An 18,881-nucleotide genomic window follows, 5' to 3' on the forward strand; every position below is an offset into this window, starting at 1 on the left:
AAAATGGCCTTGAAGAACACTTGCAGTAGAACCTTTACAGATCCATCAGGAACAAATTACTAGTGGTTTGCCGTATTGTCACCCAAATGCTAAACACAATATAAACACAGCACAGTAGAACAGCTGACACTTGAAATCTCTTGACAGGCTATAGAAGTTGAAGGCCTAACTGGAAAAGATCAGTCAAAGGGTAATCTACCTTTTGTTCTCAGTAGCACAAGCAAGAGCTCAGGCTCCTCTAGAGGTATTAAAAAAGGACCACACAGATCACACACACACCCACTCCCCATAAGAGGTGCAGAATAATATCAACTGGACAACAGCTCTTGATGCAGCTTGATTTACACAGTAGGTGGAAGCAGCATTCAAAATTATCTTCACTAGGAAGGCAATGGTTTTGCTATGGCTGGCAGGAAAAGCTGCCAGTGTGAAACTCACATACTGCAAGCTGCTGCTTTTTCCTGTCTTATATAATTAAACCAGTGACGTCACTGCAGTCATCTCAATAACCAGTACTACCAGAAGATTTAGGACAGTAGCTGCTTTTCCTGTGCTAGTTCATCTGTACTGTTCTTTTTGCCTGTGGTAGATTCCACACAAAATGTACAGATCCACCGCAACACAAGCACAGCTTTATGTTGTTTTCCAGACACACTTCTAAGTAGCTGAAGAGCTAATATTTAAATTCTTTCTTCAGCCAGTCATCATATAGTGTCTCAAAGGTCCTGTAAAATACAGACAAACAAGTCAGTCAGTAATACGCTTTCATCTATAACTCCTGTGTAACACTGTATTTCTTATCAAGTATCAATAAGTGATTATGATCTGTTAAAATTATTGAGATTCCTTAAAGGAAATACCATTTTGGACAGAGATAAGGGCAAGGTAGCAAATATTCCAATACTCATAAGTAAGTAACTATTAATAACTAAAAGACCAGGATAGCAATAAAAAAACCTATGTTTTAATATGATTTTTGTCTAAGTTTGACAGGCAGTGCTGAAGCTGCTTCTCTGTAGGCTGTGAACAGTCCATATTTCAGAGATATTGGGCAGAGCACCAATATCAACAGAAATAATCGCAGTATTATTAATGGAAACTGGTTAATCTCAAATAACCACTGAAGCAAATAAAATTGAAGAGTCTCTTCTGAGATTTTCCCTCATGGCACTAAACTGAAATTTATATTAAGTTTAGGGAGCAGAGATGCCAAGAGAAGAGAAATGAAAATAGATTATCAAAAACTGTGTAACTCATTCAACTCTCACATTTCTCTGGAAAAGAAACTGGTGTAAAAACCTATACCTGTATGGTTAAGTAAAATTAGTTTCTGATTCTTATCTCAATTTAAAAACTTATAACATTGAACTAAGTGAAGGATTTCATATAGTGAAGTCACATAAAAGCTAATGGGTGTATTTCCAGCACACTGTTGATATCCATGGGCAAACTTTTCTATATTAGGCAGTTGCCCTTTACTCTGAATTACGCGTGTATTTTATAGAGGTATAGGAATCTGTTTCAATATATTTTGCTGCTATTCATTTTCTACTTGCTGAGCTTATTCATGGGGACTGAAAAAATCTGTTAACAGAATACAATGAAACTCTATGTCACAAGTGGTCAACTACATCAAGACTTAAGGACAAAAATATTGAATCTTTTTTGTATGTGAATTATAAAATAGATCTGCTTGTTGCCATTAGGGTAGAATGAAAATGAAATTAAGCAACTAGTCCAAAGTGGTTACCCAATGTTCTACCCAATGTTCTAATCTCAACTACTAAACAATTGTTTATACAATTGCAATAAAAGGATGTTGTTCCCCTCACTACAGAAAACAACTCAGAGAGGCACCCATATGGGTTTTACTCCTCTCATGTGTTTCCTGTCAGATGGTGATCATCAGGCTTTACTATCAGTTCCAAGCTTAATGAGCTCATTCTTACACTAGTGGAGTAGACATGAAATCAGTGTTGACTTGAGCTATACACAAAAATATTTAATTTTTTTTCCCTCTACTGTTTGTAACTGATATGTAGGTAGAACACTCATTTATTCTGAGCTCACTATGTATTGCAAAACACAATCAAACCTGCATTGGTACCAGCTGACAACAGTGACAGAGTTCTACAAATCTTGCAGAAATTTCTATCTCTTAAACATGGAGAAATATCAAAACCTAAACGGTTCTGGAATTACGTATTCCTTGTTTAGATTTCAGGATAGAAAAAAGTACACTTTCAAGCATTCTTTCTTCTTCTTTCATCATTAACTCAGTTATCTTTTCCCTCAGGTAAATATCTACATATGACTGTGAAAAACAAATCTCCCACATATTCAAGCTCAGTCTTCTTAAAATCTATCAAAATTAACTTTGCAAGAGAGCAAAAATACATTTTCAGAAATTAAAAGCTAACCATACAAAAACATTGGTGAATTCCTTCATATTCCTTCTAGACTTCACACATTGTTACATACTCTATTGCTCAAATGTGATAAATCAAAAAGATTGCTAAAGACCACAAACAATTCTCAATCCTTAATGTTAAAACTCCTAATCTACTGGAGGGGTATTTGGATCTTGATTAAGTTGCCTTTGCGCTGAGGTCCAGTGTCTAACTTTGGGCACCTTGCCTAGCTTTTAACTGCCACTCCAGAACACTGTGACCTTCCAAGTCCTTTGTCACATCTGCCAGCCCCATGTAGATGTCTTGGCTGCTGACCGACCAGAACAGCACTAGATGCATATGCTTATGCAACTACATGAGGGCAACTACTAGTGATTCAGCTGCCAAGCACAGGCATCCAGTATCATTTCAGAAACTACAGGGTAGCTGTTGGCCCTTAATCACTGCTCCTGAAGGTATGACTAAGCCCACGTTAGTCCTATGTAGCAAGGCATCTCCTGCATCCACAGTGATACAACATACTTAATGTTAAGGCAGCTGGATCCCACCTTTGGAGTATCAGCACCCCTACTGGTGATGCCCTCATCAAATAGGGAGAAAATGTATTTTGAGAAAACCAAGCAAGATGAGGATGAAAAGAACTTTTTGTTCTCTTGTGAAAAAGAAGTTGAAATTCTTATTCTGACTGGAGCACTAGCAAACAGTTTGAGGAGAGGAGAAACCCAAGGGAAACGCAGGGCAGGAGTCCATGACAAATTTTTTTGGCAGAGCTCTAGGAAGGGTCAAGGCACAAGGGAAGCACCTCTGGTGACTGATAACTTAGTAATAGAAAAACTCATCAGTCTTCCTAATGATTTGGGTTTATAATATGACAACAAGAGAATTGATGTTAATATTGAAGTTACCAGTTTGGGTGGAAATCTCATGATATTGTCTCTTCATTCTGGTCTCTGAAAGAGACTGAAACTCTCTCAGAAGATCTCAAATGAAGCTGGAGACTGCAGTTTAAAAATGGACATTGTGCTGTACACTACTGAATACTCCCAGGAGGATGGGCACTGAGGGAAGAGACAGGTGTTCTGCCGTGCATGCCTGGCAACAGTGTCCACAATGTCACAGGAAGCTTCAGGGATGTTAAGAACAAAACAATGAAATAATATGGATGAAAAAGAAGGTTCTCTAAATCACTGAATAACACACACAAAAAAGATACTTAATTAAAGTACATATACTTCATATTGGGAAGTTGATTTTAGGATCAGTTCTGAGAGAGTCCTCAGATCTTGGCTAATCCTATTGATATTAGTAGATTTCTTTGGTATCCCTCTAAGTATAATGAAACAGAGATTAGTGTTCAAATTACACATATGCTCAGTATTGAACTAAAAATGTCCTTGTGAAAAAAAAACCAAAAAACTACTGTAGTCAATTAAATAAAACATAGCCATCCAACAGAATTTTTGAGTAGACAAAATATTACTCATCATTTCCAGAGCACCCCACATTTACACACAGCTTTATAACCATAAAGACAAACAAGCTCTTTGATCTGAAAAGCTTATATTTTAATTACTTTATATGGAAAAAATTCTAGACCCATATCCAAGATCCTTATGTAGAAGATTTAGCTGAGATGAAAGAGTCTGCAGCAGGGCAAGCAGAAGTGGTTGGCAGCATGGCAAGATTTACATACAAAATAAACTTGACAATGCTAAGATTACTTACTTAGGAAAAAGAAAGCTTTAAGAAAGAACAAGCCTGAAGTATTACAAGTTATGGATGGGTGCACACAGAGTATTTTTTCTTTTCTACTCTGTCAGATTTTACTATACAAGAATAAATGGAAGCATGTACTCAGCAAATAAAAGAAAATGCCTGTATATACAGCACCTGTTCTGCAAAACCTAGCAATACAGGGTCATGGTGGTAAACAATGTGACAGAGTGGAGCAAAAGGATTAGATTCATTTACGAGTCACCAGCGCAAGCTAAACACATAACAGCATTCAGAGAGATGCATTTGTCTGTAAGCTGTTTTCCTGCAAGCACCTGATAGTCAAGGAATTTGCCACATACAGACGTAATTGCACAGACTGGTTAAATATTCCAGAAAATCATTATAGTGGAAAAAGGAGTAGGTACTTTTTAGTGCGGATCAGATTAACTAGTGGCTTGGCCAGCACCTTCCCCTAGTTATACTTAACTCCACGTAGTTTAAATTATACTAAGTGCTGTCATGTTTTGCGATTTTATATTCTGAAGTAAGTGCTGACTTTCTCACAGGGTAGGTCTCTGCAGCACACTGGAGCATTGTCTAGCAATCCGTCTACCAGAAATCGCAGCAGCAGGGAGCTGCAGGCTAATTTACTCGGCTGTGAAGCATGATACCAGGCAAATTATTCTGCTTAGAGTGCCACATAGCTACTATCAGGACCCCTCTAACACAGAAATTTTTACAACACTGTGCTGAAGCATAACATAACATACAGATACAGAAAATAATCTTTCTTAATAGCTATAGAACACAGATTAGGAAAGCATACATTAAAAACGTTTGAAGTCCTCTCAGCTAGGTAACCTACCCAAAAGAGGGGACAAAATCTTATATCAAGTTGGTATGTTCCCCTCTGCTTCTTTGTAGTAACCACCTCATGTTTAAATAGAATTTAGAAAGCATTTTGTAAAGTAGCTTTCAGAAAATATATCATTCTATATTGACCAAGTGCATGTTTGGCACAGGATGTCACACTATAAATACCTAAGGAAAAAAAATAACAGCAACACCAGTTCTTCTCAGCGGGAAATACCACTGCATGTATTAGAAATTGGGACTAACAGATGGCTTTTAGTTGGATGGTAGCTTTTAAAAACAATTTTTGAAGTTATATAATCTTATCTTCAGAGAGTGGGTAGACCTTTGCAACAAGGGAATTTTAAAAAGTAATGTTTACATATCCTGGGAGAGATGGCCTTCATATCTTTACTTCTTATGGAAATAAGAGTCAGTATATGCTTGAAAAATAAGACTCTTTACTGGACTGGGTGCAAAAGAGCAACTTAATACAAAATTCTTGCAACATCAAAATTTGACAGTACAGAAATTATTTAACTCCATTATAAAAAGGGAATTCAGTAAAGCAACAATATTGCAAACGCTGTGTCTCAGTACAACTCTCTTCCCTTTTTTTAACACATCATAAATACCTGCAAAATACAGTGAAGCTTTATTATTGAGCAAGTATTACTATATTAAATAATTAAAATTTATGTGCTTCTGTCCATGGAGCCCCAAACAATTAGGCCTGATTATTTTACTATTCCTTAATGAATAAGTAACCAAAATTGTTCTTGAATGTGTTTTTAATGTATCCTCATTAGTAAGCAATTGTATATACTTCTTGCTCATCATCGCCATGTGAAATTTCGTATCACTCTCTCAATAATGCATGTATGCAAGTGTGTGATATTTTTAAAGGCTACCACGTTGATCCAAGACAGTAATTATTTTACTTCAGCATGTTTGGCTATTCTTAGCCATTATATTTCAGTCTAGCCATTATTTATTTGTTATATTAAAAGTAAAAACCAAAACAGCGTTCTTGAATAATGCTACTAAATTGTTTACCTCAGTATTCTTCAGTGATTATTATTTTGTAAAGTAAAGCTTTTTATCAAAAATAATTGTTCTTTTCCTTAGAGAAAAAAATTAATCAGAATAACTGACTTCTGAGCAACCATGCATTTTATCAACCTCTAATGTATCTATTCTTCACGCACTTCTTTCAAAACCATGTAATTCTACACTTTCAAATCTCCCATTAGATATAAACCAAACACGATTATATTTTATTGCCTTTATATTGCTTCATCTTCTTGATATTCTGACACGAGAGTAAAAAGTGAATCTTCTCTTTGAATACATACCATTACTGTTTTCAACAATGCTACTATATTTTTAACTGTATTTTTTTCCACTCTCTCTTAATGCGCACAAGTATCAACTTCCCTTTCTGGATGACAGAAGTGAGCAGAAAGTGACATTTATATGCCTGTGATGAAATCCAAATCTTTTTCCTGAGACTACACAGAACCTTTCCACATGTTTAAATTTAAATTACTGCTGCCAGCCTTTATTATCTATTATATAACCACATTAAATTTAATCAGATATACTACTGCCACTTCTGTGAAATATCTCTGTAGTGTAGTCACTACATGTTTTTACTATCTTCAGTTTAAAAAAAAAAATAGGGGCACCTTATAACCAGATTCTCAGTATTCATTCCAGGTAATTAAGTAAAATTCTTTAACATATACTCTACTGTTAAGAACATAAAAGCGTTCTGGAACTGTTTCTTTAATCTAACCTCACGTCACGAATCCAAAGACAGTAAGATATTGCATTTGTACTTGCAAATCAATAACATAAATTTCTGTATTATGCTTCTGAACACAACAGCATAAATGTAAAAGCAAACATTGCAAGCAACCACCAACTACACAAGATTAAAGGGACTGTTCTGAAGAAAATACTTCAATTTGGAGCTCCAGTTTTATTGAAGTGGCAGATTTTAAAATTAGTTTTAGTTCAAAAAAAATCTCAAGACTTCTCAAAAAATATGGAGAATAGTTATGGTTAATGCATGGAAAAAACTTTGAAAAGTAGTTTTCAAAGTAGGGACTGGAATAAATTTCTGAACACAAAGTAAGATGACGCTTTTTTTAAGAGTCAATTTTAAGAAAGTATTATGAAAATAAAAGATCAAGTTTATGAAAGAAAAAGATTAAGATTTATTGTATCCAACATGTACATCTGGCAAATATGTACACACACACACACACAGAGAAATATGGAAGTGCAGAAGTTCTTAATACCCTATTTTTTGCTTTGCAATTAGCAAAGCAAATAAAAAGCAACATATTCTCTGGTATCCACAAGATTTTTTTCTTGCAAGTATAAAAAGCCCATACTTCTCTTTTCTGTGTGTTTTTTTTTTAACATACACAATCTGCAAATACATTGCAATAAAGACAGCATATTTCTTTGTTTAATATCACATTTAGAATAATTTGTTCTCACATGAATACATACACAGGAATGTCACACCTGACAAGAAACTGGTAATGATCTTAGTATTCCAATGACAGAGGAATTTAAAGCAATTTACTTGCCGGAGCTCAGAATTCTCATAATATACACTTCGACATTCTTCTGTTCTTTTTTCTGACACACTTAATTTTTCTGGATCCCTGCTTTGCAAGTTATACCTATTTAAATTTTCTTGCTTGCTGTTCAATTCACAGAGATTGTTTGAATACACACTTGATGTGTAACCTCTTTGCTATGATACACCTCTAAATTTAGCCCTGATGTTTTAGTTTGTAGTTTAAATGGATGTCATGATGTTCCATAATTTTTTCTCCTAGAGAAATTACAGGTGTTCATTTTGAAGCGGTTTGTGCTATCAACCGTGTTAAAACACATGATTTTTACACAGCAATGAAAAAAGTTGGAAAACCCTTATATAAGATGGCTGCTTTTGTTCTTGAAACGACTGAACCAGACTGCCATCTATTGGAAAATAAATATTTTTTTTAATTAAACTTTTTTTAAAAAACTAAAACTGCTATAATTTGTTGTCAAAACTGATTTTGCTAGCAATCATACTTAACTCAGCTTGAAAAGGAAACACCTTAGTTAACTGAACTGTGATAAAATGAAGGCTTTTCCTGTATCTTTTTCCCACTCATGTTTTCTGGAATGTGTTTTGAAGCACAGCTCCTTTTCTGACTTGCTGAACAATTAAATTCTAGTTTTTTCTGGAAGATTTGTATTTAGCAAACATACAACAACTGTAGCACGTCAGTACTGAGCAATACAAAAGTAAAAAGCTTTCCCAGCTTGCCTGTGCAGCAACTGTCAGAGCCTTCCACGTCTTTGCATTCATAGGGGGACTAAAGAGTGTATTCAAGTCACAATGACCGAAATAGGAAAAAACAGAGACAGGAATTGGGAGTAAAAATCTGTAAAGCCACCGTCAAACCCCACCCAGCCTGCACATCTTTGAGAAAAACTAGGAATTCCAACTAAAATGATGCCTAGGTGTACGTAGGCCTTTTTGAGCTCTCTCTGAAGCAGAAACACAAAACTATGTCCAATCTGACCTTTAATTTCACGGAGACAATGAACAGGGAGCCGTTGCCTGGTATGTACTAGTAAACATGGAATTCATATTTTCCATGACAGCACATCAGAAGTACATTTAAACACAGCCAGAGTTGAGAAAGAAAATACTGAAATTATAAAGTTTCCAGTGCAGCTTTAACTTGACTTCCTTTAGTTTATTCCTTATAACGTACTCTTCAAATAAAAGATAACCTTAACTTACTCTCATCTAACTTTGTGCTATTCAGCAAACAAGCATTCAGTTTTCCCTCTCTTCATTAAACATTCTCCCCATTCAGGAAGCTAACACAATCTTCTTTTCCAGAACCCCAATGTTTTCACAGTTTTTCGTTCAATTTTTGGAATGGAAGTGTCCTGTGGGGTCTTTTTTTTCATCTCCAGATCTGTTTCTATTCATGTCTTCACTGTGGTGTCTCCTGCTACTCTCCTTACTTTTACTTACCACTCCACTACAATCTCCTCCCAGATTTTTACGCCTTCCAGTTCATAAGATCCTGACTTTCACTTTTCCTATTCAGCTCTTCCATGTCCTAAGGAAACTTAGGAGTCAGATCTGCCTAGTAATTTGGAACTCAGGAGACTATACCCAAAGTTGTTTTAAATTTTTTAATTTTTCACCTAACCTCAGAGCTGTGCAAACTCTGCTTCCTATTGACTTTAAAATACTGTGAGCACATAAATCTCTAAGGTTTTAATGCCTTATGTCACACATCAGACACCTGGTTAATAGAAACATATAAAGTAATAAAAACATGTAATGTTTTCGATGCAAATTTGATGAAAAGTAGTCCCTTATTCCAATCATTCCAGAACAACTTGTTGTGTGGTTGGATAACTAATTTTCTGATAACACAGCAAACAGAAGTATGGATTCAATTCTGTCCTTGACCTAAAAACTTCCAACCACAGCTTCTTCAAAAGAAAAGGTAGTATTCTACAAGTGCCATATCACTGAGCAACAAACAATGCAAGACACCTGAGACCAGAAAAGGTAAAGACTTTGCCTGTGTATAAGGCATCCAAAGTCCTGCTCTCTGGATTGCACTGGTACTTTTCCAATGGTTATACAGTTCAGAAAGTATACTAGATGGGATCATAGCCTGATAATCAGTACTTTATTTGGGAGACTATAAAACCAATGTTAAAGTTCACTCTTATGCCATGGAAAGAACTGAATGCTACTCTTCCAAATGAAGCTTCTTACTGTCAAGTTATTGTATTAAAAAGCAGGCATCCCCCCTACCCTTACACTAAACAAAAACAGTGAGCCCTGTTCTTTCAAACAAAAGAGTTTGGCACTTGAGACTCCGGAGAGAATTCCAGGCAATGGATCGTGGATAGACAGACACCACTTTCTGCAGTCCTAAACCGACATAAATCTTATTTAGCCAGAGCAGTATCACAGGTGGTTTTGACCCTTTCAAAAGAGCCAATTGCTATAAAAAAATGCTTTAAAATACGCTCTGCTTCCTGTTGCCTTCTCTTTCCCAAGCCCATGCTATGCTCAGGAGCTGGCTCCTGATGCTCATTGCTCCAACTCCCCAAGTTTCTATTCTGATAAAAAATTCCACAGTCTTGGCCTCCTATTTCTCTGAACAATAGCACAATGCAAAAAATACATATGTCTCCTAGCAGCCAGTTCCATTGCAGAATCTCCCTGAGGTCATGAAGTGTTATGGTCACTGGACTACAAGAAGGTGAAAAGCCTGCACCAGTCATCATCTCTGGAACCAACATCTGTTCAGGACATGGCATTATTAACACATTATCAGGAGGGATTTGATTACTACACCTCTTCAGAGCAGATGCTGGCACAGCCAGCAATGAAAGTTGGGGAAAAACTGCTGATTTGAACCTGAAGTAACTGCTCGCTCATGGAGGCACACCAGGTGCAGTTCTCAGCCCTGTGTTGGAGCTGGTAACAGAGAAAGGCAACAATTGGTCCTGCAGGCAAAAAGAGTTTGTGCTCCAGCATTACCACACTCCTGTGCTGCCCCTCCCATAGGGTCTTGGCATGTGCAGCAGAAACAAATGCAAGCTGAACAAATGCAGACATCAGAGAAAAACCCACTTTACCTACTGAGATTTTTACAGAAGATTCCCATGGAGGAGAAAACTAAAGTCAGAATAAGCTGCAAGAATCTTTCTCTTCTTTAATACATATCCAAGAAATCTATTTCTGACTCCCCACATCTATATACAGCTCCACTTCTTTCTCTTCGTATCTTCATGTTCTTATTGAAGAAACCTAAATGAATATTTATGTATTATCACCATACAGTCACATGTCTTCCATGACCATGCTTGCTGGTCCCACCCCCTGAGTAGTTTGGCAGCATTCACCTTTGTAACCATTTTTAGTGCTTCTTCCCAATTACTCTTTCATGGCTCCTTACAGTGCATGTAGGTTTTTGTATTACCCCTGCACTACACAGGGAGCCTAAACATCAAGGGAAGGCAGCACTTCCCCAAAATTAAAAGACATTGTGTCTTCCATTTTTTGATACAAGGCAGCCAACTGGCAACTGAACAGACTGAGTCACCCAAAATACACTTAAAAATTAAATGGATGCTTTAGAACAAACAGGAAAATCCCACATGACAACAAAGAGTCCTCTCCATATAGGCCTGTATAATTGGGTTTACTCTAAGGGAAAATATGTTTTGCCCTCCATCCTGACTTCATGTTGGGAATATGCACCCATCATCCTGATTACAGTTTTCTTAGAAAGAAAAGCTGGATGCATTAGGAGGAGAGCCCATAAAATGCTTTAAACAGTCCCCAATTTTGAAGATTTGTTTTTACATCTAGTTCAGTATAAAATAGATGAAATCTCAAAAAAATGTATTGCCTAATTTACCTTTGTATATCCCTGCTGCACATAAATTACAGATTTAGTGTCTGAATACTTTCTATTCACATTGTATTTCATTTAGGTCTGTATTTCATTCAGGTCTGTAAAAATTTCAGTCAGAGTAGACAGATTTATATGGAATACATTTTCTGCAAAACAGCAGCTGAGCAGATTTAAATAGCAGCTAGCACCTAAATTCAGAGAGACGCTATAAGAGTGTCTAAAATGTTTAAATGGGATTAGTACCTTGTTCAAACTGAGTTCAATATGAGTTATATATCTAAACATTCAAACATCTAGAAGGGCTTTACAAAAGTATCTACTGCCTCTTAGGGCAGCTAACCACCTCTGTACATCTCATTTTTTCTACATATACTGTAATAAATGCTCCAGAACACGAAGTCCATAACTTGCCATGGTTTTCCTCACATAGGAGAGCATAATTTTTCTTAATTTACAAACAACACTAATTGAAATTTAATGCTTAGCATTCTTCCTCTGTTCTTTCCTTTATTTCCTGGGCAATCCCATTTTCTTATTGAGGAAGAGAATTCAATTTAAAAAAAAAAAAAGGCTTATTACAGTAAGAAAAAAAACGCATCCCAGAGCACTTTATTCATTGTATTTGAAAATCACTGAAGTATCACAACCACAACAATTTTCAGTATTAGAGACTCAGTCTTCAATATCATTAGACTACTGAGAAACCTATATAGTAACAAAATATATAAGAATAACAACTGAAGATGCTCAGCTGCTTCTTTTGGGGGCACATCTGATCAGATTCTGCAAACATTTAGTATTCAATACAGTATTGAGCATACTGATTTCCATTTATTTTCAAAAAACACCCTTCCATGTCCTCCCCATGCTCGAAACAAGTAACCCAAATGATTAGTCATATTAGTGGTGTCATAAAAACACATTCTGAGGTGTGGTAAGCATTATCTTTGTAAAATAAGGGGAACATTACAGTCTAAATCTGTAAGAAGCACATGCTATATTATTTTTTCTATTATAATGTTAACCTTGTACTATTCTCACTCTTGCACTATTTTTTTCTTGACTGCATCATAAATAAAGCAGATGTAACTGAATATATTGTCTTTGTATCCAATCTTACTTACTACATTAAGCTTGGTTTGGCTTCCACTGGTCATAAGTTCTTCCTCTGATACTTTACTAAAATTATCCAGATAATGGTCTGATATTGTATGAGACAGATCTTCAAAAGAGTATTCCTTTTCTTGGCACAATTTGATTTCATCTAAGAGCTTTGATAATTCTCCAGTCACAGCTTCACCTTTAAAAACAGACACACCATTAGTCAGTAATTAGAATACCAGGTGTAATTAATGCCTAAAACGGAAATACACATTCCTTAAATTTATTATCTGTTATTTCCATGCCTTATCTTCTAGACAATAATCTTCATGCACAATTCTTCTCTCAAAAATAATGGCATCTGACTCCAGAGTTGGAATTTGCTAGAGGCAATCTACATACTTCTGCATTGCCCTATACCTTGCATTTAATTAGAATGAACTACAATATATACTTACCCTTTCTCTGTTTTCTAATCCTGAAAATTGTCTAGAAATAGCAACTATCCAAGAATGTAAAATTAATCCAGGAATCCAAAGTTTCTACAAACATAGAAAATCAACGTCCCATACTCTGCATCAGGTTCACCTTTGCTGCTGTAATCAATCAATACACTACATAGGTTCCATAAACGGTGACTAGGTTGGAACTCAGTTTCTAAGAATGCACATCTGTCCCATCCAAGTAGTATGCTTTATACACAATTCTTGCTCACTTTCCTAGGATTAAATGGAATCTTGGAAGGATATACTGGACAAACCCACACGTTTAAAACATGCCTCCCTGCAGCAGCCTACCAGAAACCTATGTTTAGTGCATTCTGCATTGTGTTTCACGGCTTCTCCTTTTTTTATCCAATATCTTTAGTTAGGAAATCTAAAAGAATAGTAAGGCAATGGGCTTTATATGTCTACACTAACTGAGGGCCACTATTAGAAACACTAGTAGTAGTAAGTACTAGACTCACACTGAGTGCTAACTATTCTGCAAATAGTCCACCGTCAGCAGCAAGACCTCCACAGACTAAAAAGCTACTCATTATGAACTGTGTTATGTTCTGATTATCTACTGCATGTGTGTTACACAGATACCTTTAGTAAAAGCAATGAAAATACAAATGAAAACCAAGTTTTTCCAGGAGCAAATAGGAAACCCCTTTTCTTGACTCAGTTTCCAACAGTCATACTGTTGGAAACTACAGCACTTAGACTTGATAAAATACAAAGAGTTCCATGTTACTCCATCTTTGGAAATAAAATGCTGAAAAGAAAAAAAGAGTGAGCATATTAAGCTCAGCATACATAAAACAGACAAATATATCCACATAACTAAAGAATCCCCTGATGAGACTGTATCTGGTTGGTCTAGAGCTTTTTTTTTTGTTTTTCTTCATAGTTACTGTTTGCTATGCTTAGTAAACAAAAATACTCAAAAAATATTTTTAAAATTACACCAATGGCCAGTTATAACTGAAATTTTCTGAGCCAAGAACAGTTGTTAATTAAAAGCATTTAATTGCCTTTTAATATCTAATTAACAGAAATTTTGCATTCAGAACTCGTTACTCTTATTCAATGGTAACTTCGCACAAAACAAGTAAATTCAGCAAAAATATAATCAAGTTTATTTATAGTCTGTTTTTTAATTAGAAAATTGAAATTAATCCAGATCAATATTATAACAACTAAAAATTGGAAGTAAAATACCTCAATATTAAAATCTACTCTAAAATCATGATACAGTGCCCTATACAGAAACAGAACTACTGCTTCCTACAGAATTATGTTCATGTTCCCAATCCCATGTTTTCCTACATATGGCCTGCAGTACTTCTTACTGAGCAAGAATGAATTCTGCGTGACAAAACTGGACTGACCTGTAAGTGAGAGTGCACTAACTGACTGGCTGATTGCTGCCAGAATGAATACATAATAGAGACAGTTTGCCTATTTCTTTCAGTGTAGGTACTTATTAAGGTCTCTCTCCTCTATCTAGCTACCTACTTTCATGAAAGTCACAGAAAGTAATTGATACTGCCATTCCTCTTCCAAATTTGGTTTAAATTATTTGAAATTAGATTGTAAGAGAATGGCAGGCAGATGGATGGGAAACACAATCAAGTACAATTTCTTTTCTTTAGTATCAGATTACACAATAGACAAGCAAAACCCAGCTAGCACGTTTTACATTATTTATAATTTGAAAGTGGATATAAAGAATGTGAGATCATGACCTTATCATTAAGAAGTAAAACATATTTTAAAAATATTTACTACTTTATTTCAGGACAAACACTCCTATTGCATATGGCAGTTGAACTAATCTCAAAGGAACTATTTATCTTCATATACCACATATCTGTTAAGTACCCCCATGGGAAATATGACTGGAACTATAGCATTTGTTCACTATCACCATGAAGACCATAATCTGACATGCAGCAGGAAGCTTAGTTTTATCATGAATGAAGAATCATGAAGATCATAATGTGACACACAGCAGGAAGCTTAGCTTTCTCATGAATGAAAACTCTCCCTGCAAACATGTTTAAAAAAGAAAAAAAAAGAAGAACCTAGAAGAACAACAACAAAACATCACCACAACTCACACAACAAAAACAAAGAGAGGCTTAGTTATTTGCCAGCAGTCAATTACATTCACTCTGGATGATTACTGAGGACAGAAGTCAGGTTTGGTTCTACAAGAGGATGATTTTCATGAAAGAGCGGGATGACAGTACACTCAGAAAATGCCCTATTTTAGTGGATGCATGTGTAAATGGTGAATCAGAACATAAAATGAAAGCACGTGCAGACAACAGTGATCACCACAGCGAACAAAAGCTGTGTGAGAAGATGAATGGAAGAACAGTACACGTGATCTTTGAAAGAGGCTTCCAAATGTAACACCATTGGAAGATGTACTCACTGGGAAAGATGAAGTAAATTCCATTTTTAACCCAAATGTGAACGCCTGCAGAGTACTTCTGATATATTTAGCATTTTTGTTTTACTTGAGTATGAAATGTGTAACGTCAGATAAATTAAAAAGATTTAAGATCAAATAATGCAACACATTCATCAGTGACTTGTCCTTTCTGAGAATACAATTCCTTGCTCTTCTATATGACATGGATTACAGTGTATGTAGTCAAGATAGCTAACTGATGCTAGAAAAAAGTTCCTTGATATCAGTAACTTCCTTATTTTTTTCATTTTGCATGTCTGTATCAATGTTTTAGTAATATAATTTTAATACTAAAGAGAAGTGCGGTACAGCTTTTGCATTCACAGAGTACATGTATTTACTTTTAGCCTTTGGAGATGGAGGAGCTTCTGGGGACAAAATGCAAGACTGACGTTCTGCGCATTCCAGTGGGCGTTCCTCTGAAATACTTGCATTTCCTGTTTCCATATATTCTGCAATTTAAAGATACACAAACGCTTAAATGGCTGAATTAAGGGGGTTTATTCCAATCTAAAAATATTTGCTACTTCATTTTTCATTAAAGCCTTTCTAATTTTTCATATTACAACCTTGTAATTATTCATAAACACTGCTGCAAGGCAATCATTTGCTGAAAGTATTGCAAAACACTATAAAGGCCAGGTCTCTAATCTGCTGAAACTGTTACAGAAATCTCATTGTAAGAGTAATGAATTGAGACTACTCCTGTTTTTTTCCTGTCTCCTTGAAATATCAATTGTTCCTTTATATTATTACTGTTGAAAGAGGCTTTTATTCTAAACTTGTGCAGAGTTTTTAGTCAAGATATTCAGGTATTCAGGATGCTCACAATAAGTACAAACATTGATGCTATTTAAAAACCCAAATATTCTGCTTGCATCACAGAAATAATATATGAGAAAAAAAAAAAGAATGCAAATTCAAAAATTTAGTTAAAACTAGCAGGCCAAAAAGCAGTGTGCTAAAATTTCTGTATTTTTCCCCCTTAAAACTTCCCTTGCACCACGTTCACAATAATGTTTATACAAACAGAAAAACATGAAAATATGAACTTCAATTTCATTACTGTTCTTTTCATAAAAATATCTACATTATTTTCATGTGCTTTTGTATACAGGCTACCTCAGTGGAAGACCAAGACCTAATGGAAAACCAAGACCTAATAATTAGAAATTAATTTATGCAATAGTGGCACTTTTTTTCCAGCAGAGTGACTGATTCTCAGTTCTGGCAGTTATTCTGCATCTGCATTTTCTTGGGTTTCTGAAGTTGCTTAAACAATTTCTTTCTGATACCGATAGTAACCACAATAGCACATGTTGCAACACACACAAAACCAAACTACAGCAACTGCTTTCATCAATATCACACTGAAGGACTAAGGAGTTTCTGGGAACTGAAATCTCCCTGATTTAATTTCTACAGTCAACAATGTATTTGTTTAGCTCGCTGTTACTCATGATTAAATAACAAATCCCAAAACCCAAATACAGTCTGTGATAAAACAGACATCCAAGAAATTGAAACTGGAAATGGCATAAAACAGCATGCAGTTTCAGAATGCTGTGCAGGTTGTTGGTTGGGTTTTTTTTTTAATGTATGATTTGAAAGTGCCATATATTAAGTTTGATGGTTGGCCATGGTCCCCTGGATAATGTCATACATTTCTTCATATGAAAATTTCATACTTCAATTTTTTTGTGTGGTACTGAAAGCAAAGAAGCAAAGATGAGCTGTAAGAGACCACGAGAAAACTAGCAGCATGACAAAATGCTCTGGAACGTTTTCCAGCTCTGTCAGCTACAGTATTTGTCAAGATAATAGGCAAGATGGAGAAGAAATAAAAAAAAAAACAGACCCAAAGAAAACAAAAAGAAAAAAGGAATTCAATTTGTGTCTGAAAATATTTGCTTGGTAATTATGCAACTGTCCAAAAGCAAACCTAAAATGAAATTCTATCAGGTGTGAGTGTTACAATTATTAGATCAATACAGCTATTATTAGGAGGGGGAATGAACGAGAGATTGTGAAGGACTTTAACCTTGCTGTCATCATACAAGACTGTGGGTTTAAAATAATTCTCTATTTTTATTCTTTGTCAGGCCCCACTTCCAGACCAATGCACTTACCTGCTGTAGGCTAGTTCCGAGGAGGAAATCGTAAGTTCAACATAAGTCTTAAATACTTACTTTTAAAAATGCAGAGTTCTTTCCAGAAAACCTCCACAAATGTCTCACACTAGATGTGGTGTGGTAAGGTAAGGTTTACAACAGGCCAGCAGCATGCCATCCTTGTAAGAGTGCAACCCTTAAAAATTTGGACACCTGTGGGACTTCTACTCCTAACTTTGTTTTATGCTATTGAAAATTCTACCAGATATGTACGAGACAAAGACAGGGACTCAGTTGTGAGAGGCTTTTAGTCTTGGCAAATGTATACTTACCCACAATATTGGCAGGGAAACAGACACAAAACAGCTGATCTATATTAAGAGCCAAAGACAAAGCACACACGAGCACTAGATGCTTTCACCTGCAGCTGATTAGGAATTCATCTTCAAAGCCTGCCCAAACTTACTGAAAAAAGGTGATTCTGTTACCATCGTTTGCTCTGGCTGCTGTGTGCTTCAGAGACTGCTCAGGTTGTATCACTTTTCCCAAAGCAAGAAAGACAATTCAGAACAAAGCCAAGCTTGGTGAATTATACCACTACATGACCAGAACAGTTTCCCCAGCTGTGCTCTCATAGAGTTTAAAGAAAAGCCTCTCATTCCTACAATACAGGAGAGTAAAGGCTGTTTGGGACACAACCTGTCATATTCATAATGGGAAGAATGGACTATTTTATTTCTGTTTACCCAAACAGCAGATTACAGTTCAGTGAGGATTAATACTAAGAGTTCCAAAAACTTTGCCTGCTTAGTAGAATTCCTTTTGATTAGATTTTGACATAGCCCCACTCAATCTAAATAGGGTCATGTGCACAAAAAGTAATAGCATAAAAAAGCGGCCATAGAGTAGTGGAAATAAGAACAGTGAAGAACACTGGAAATAAGAACATAACCAAAGAAGTTAACAAGCTCTGGAAAGTTCAAACAGTTGGAACTCCAGCTTTCTCAGTTTCTGTAACACTGGTTAGGCCAAAGCCAAGCAGAAGGGAAAGAATTAACATGTAAGCAGAGAAACACAGCTGCCTCTCCACCATGAAGAGAGCCACTCTCTATTGTCCAGAGACAGTAAAAGCAAAACTTGCTTTAATTTCAGCACCTCTTAGATCCCAAGTTCTCTAAGGTGAGAGGGTTAAGACTTTTGTTTTATTTACAAACCCTGGCTTTTAGAGTAATGGCTACATTCACCTC

The 18,881-nt window shown here is 35.8% G+C and overlaps 1 protein-coding gene across 13 annotated transcripts in view; it reads right to left on the reverse strand.

Moving 5' to 3' along the window:
• The window catches only part of ANKS1B (ankyrin repeat and sterile alpha motif domain containing 1B), a 417,695-nt gene that overhangs the window by 327,714 nt on the left and 71,100 nt on the right, over positions 1-18,881 (reverse strand). For 9 of the 13 annotated variants that reach the window (XR_001873050.1, XM_017804295.1, XM_017804297.1 and 6 more), the window contains 2 exons: positions 15,865-15,975; positions 12,580-12,755 (listed from right to left, as the gene is read on the reverse strand). The exons of 1 other annotated variant lie outside the window; for it this stretch is intronic. Coding sequence is in view for 9 of the 12 variants with exons in the window: in XM_017804295.1 (XP_017659784.1) it covers positions 12,580-12,755; positions 15,865-15,975 (287 nt within the window). In the remaining 3 variants the exon portion in view is untranslated. Of the gene's footprint in view, positions 1-10,673; positions 10,807-12,579; positions 12,756-15,864; positions 15,976-18,881 lie in introns of those variants that run through there. 3 more of the 13 variants (XM_017804300.1, XM_017804303.1, XM_017804302.1) reach the window with 3 other exon arrangements.

The sequence above is a fragment of the Lepidothrix coronata genome, unplaced genomic scaffold (assembly GCF_001604755.1).
Source record: "Lepidothrix coronata isolate B3197 unplaced genomic scaffold, Lepidothrix_coronata-1.0 Scaffold9, whole genome shotgun sequence".
In the NCBI taxonomy this organism is placed as follows: domain Eukaryota; kingdom Metazoa; phylum Chordata; class Aves; order Passeriformes; family Pipridae; genus Lepidothrix; species Lepidothrix coronata.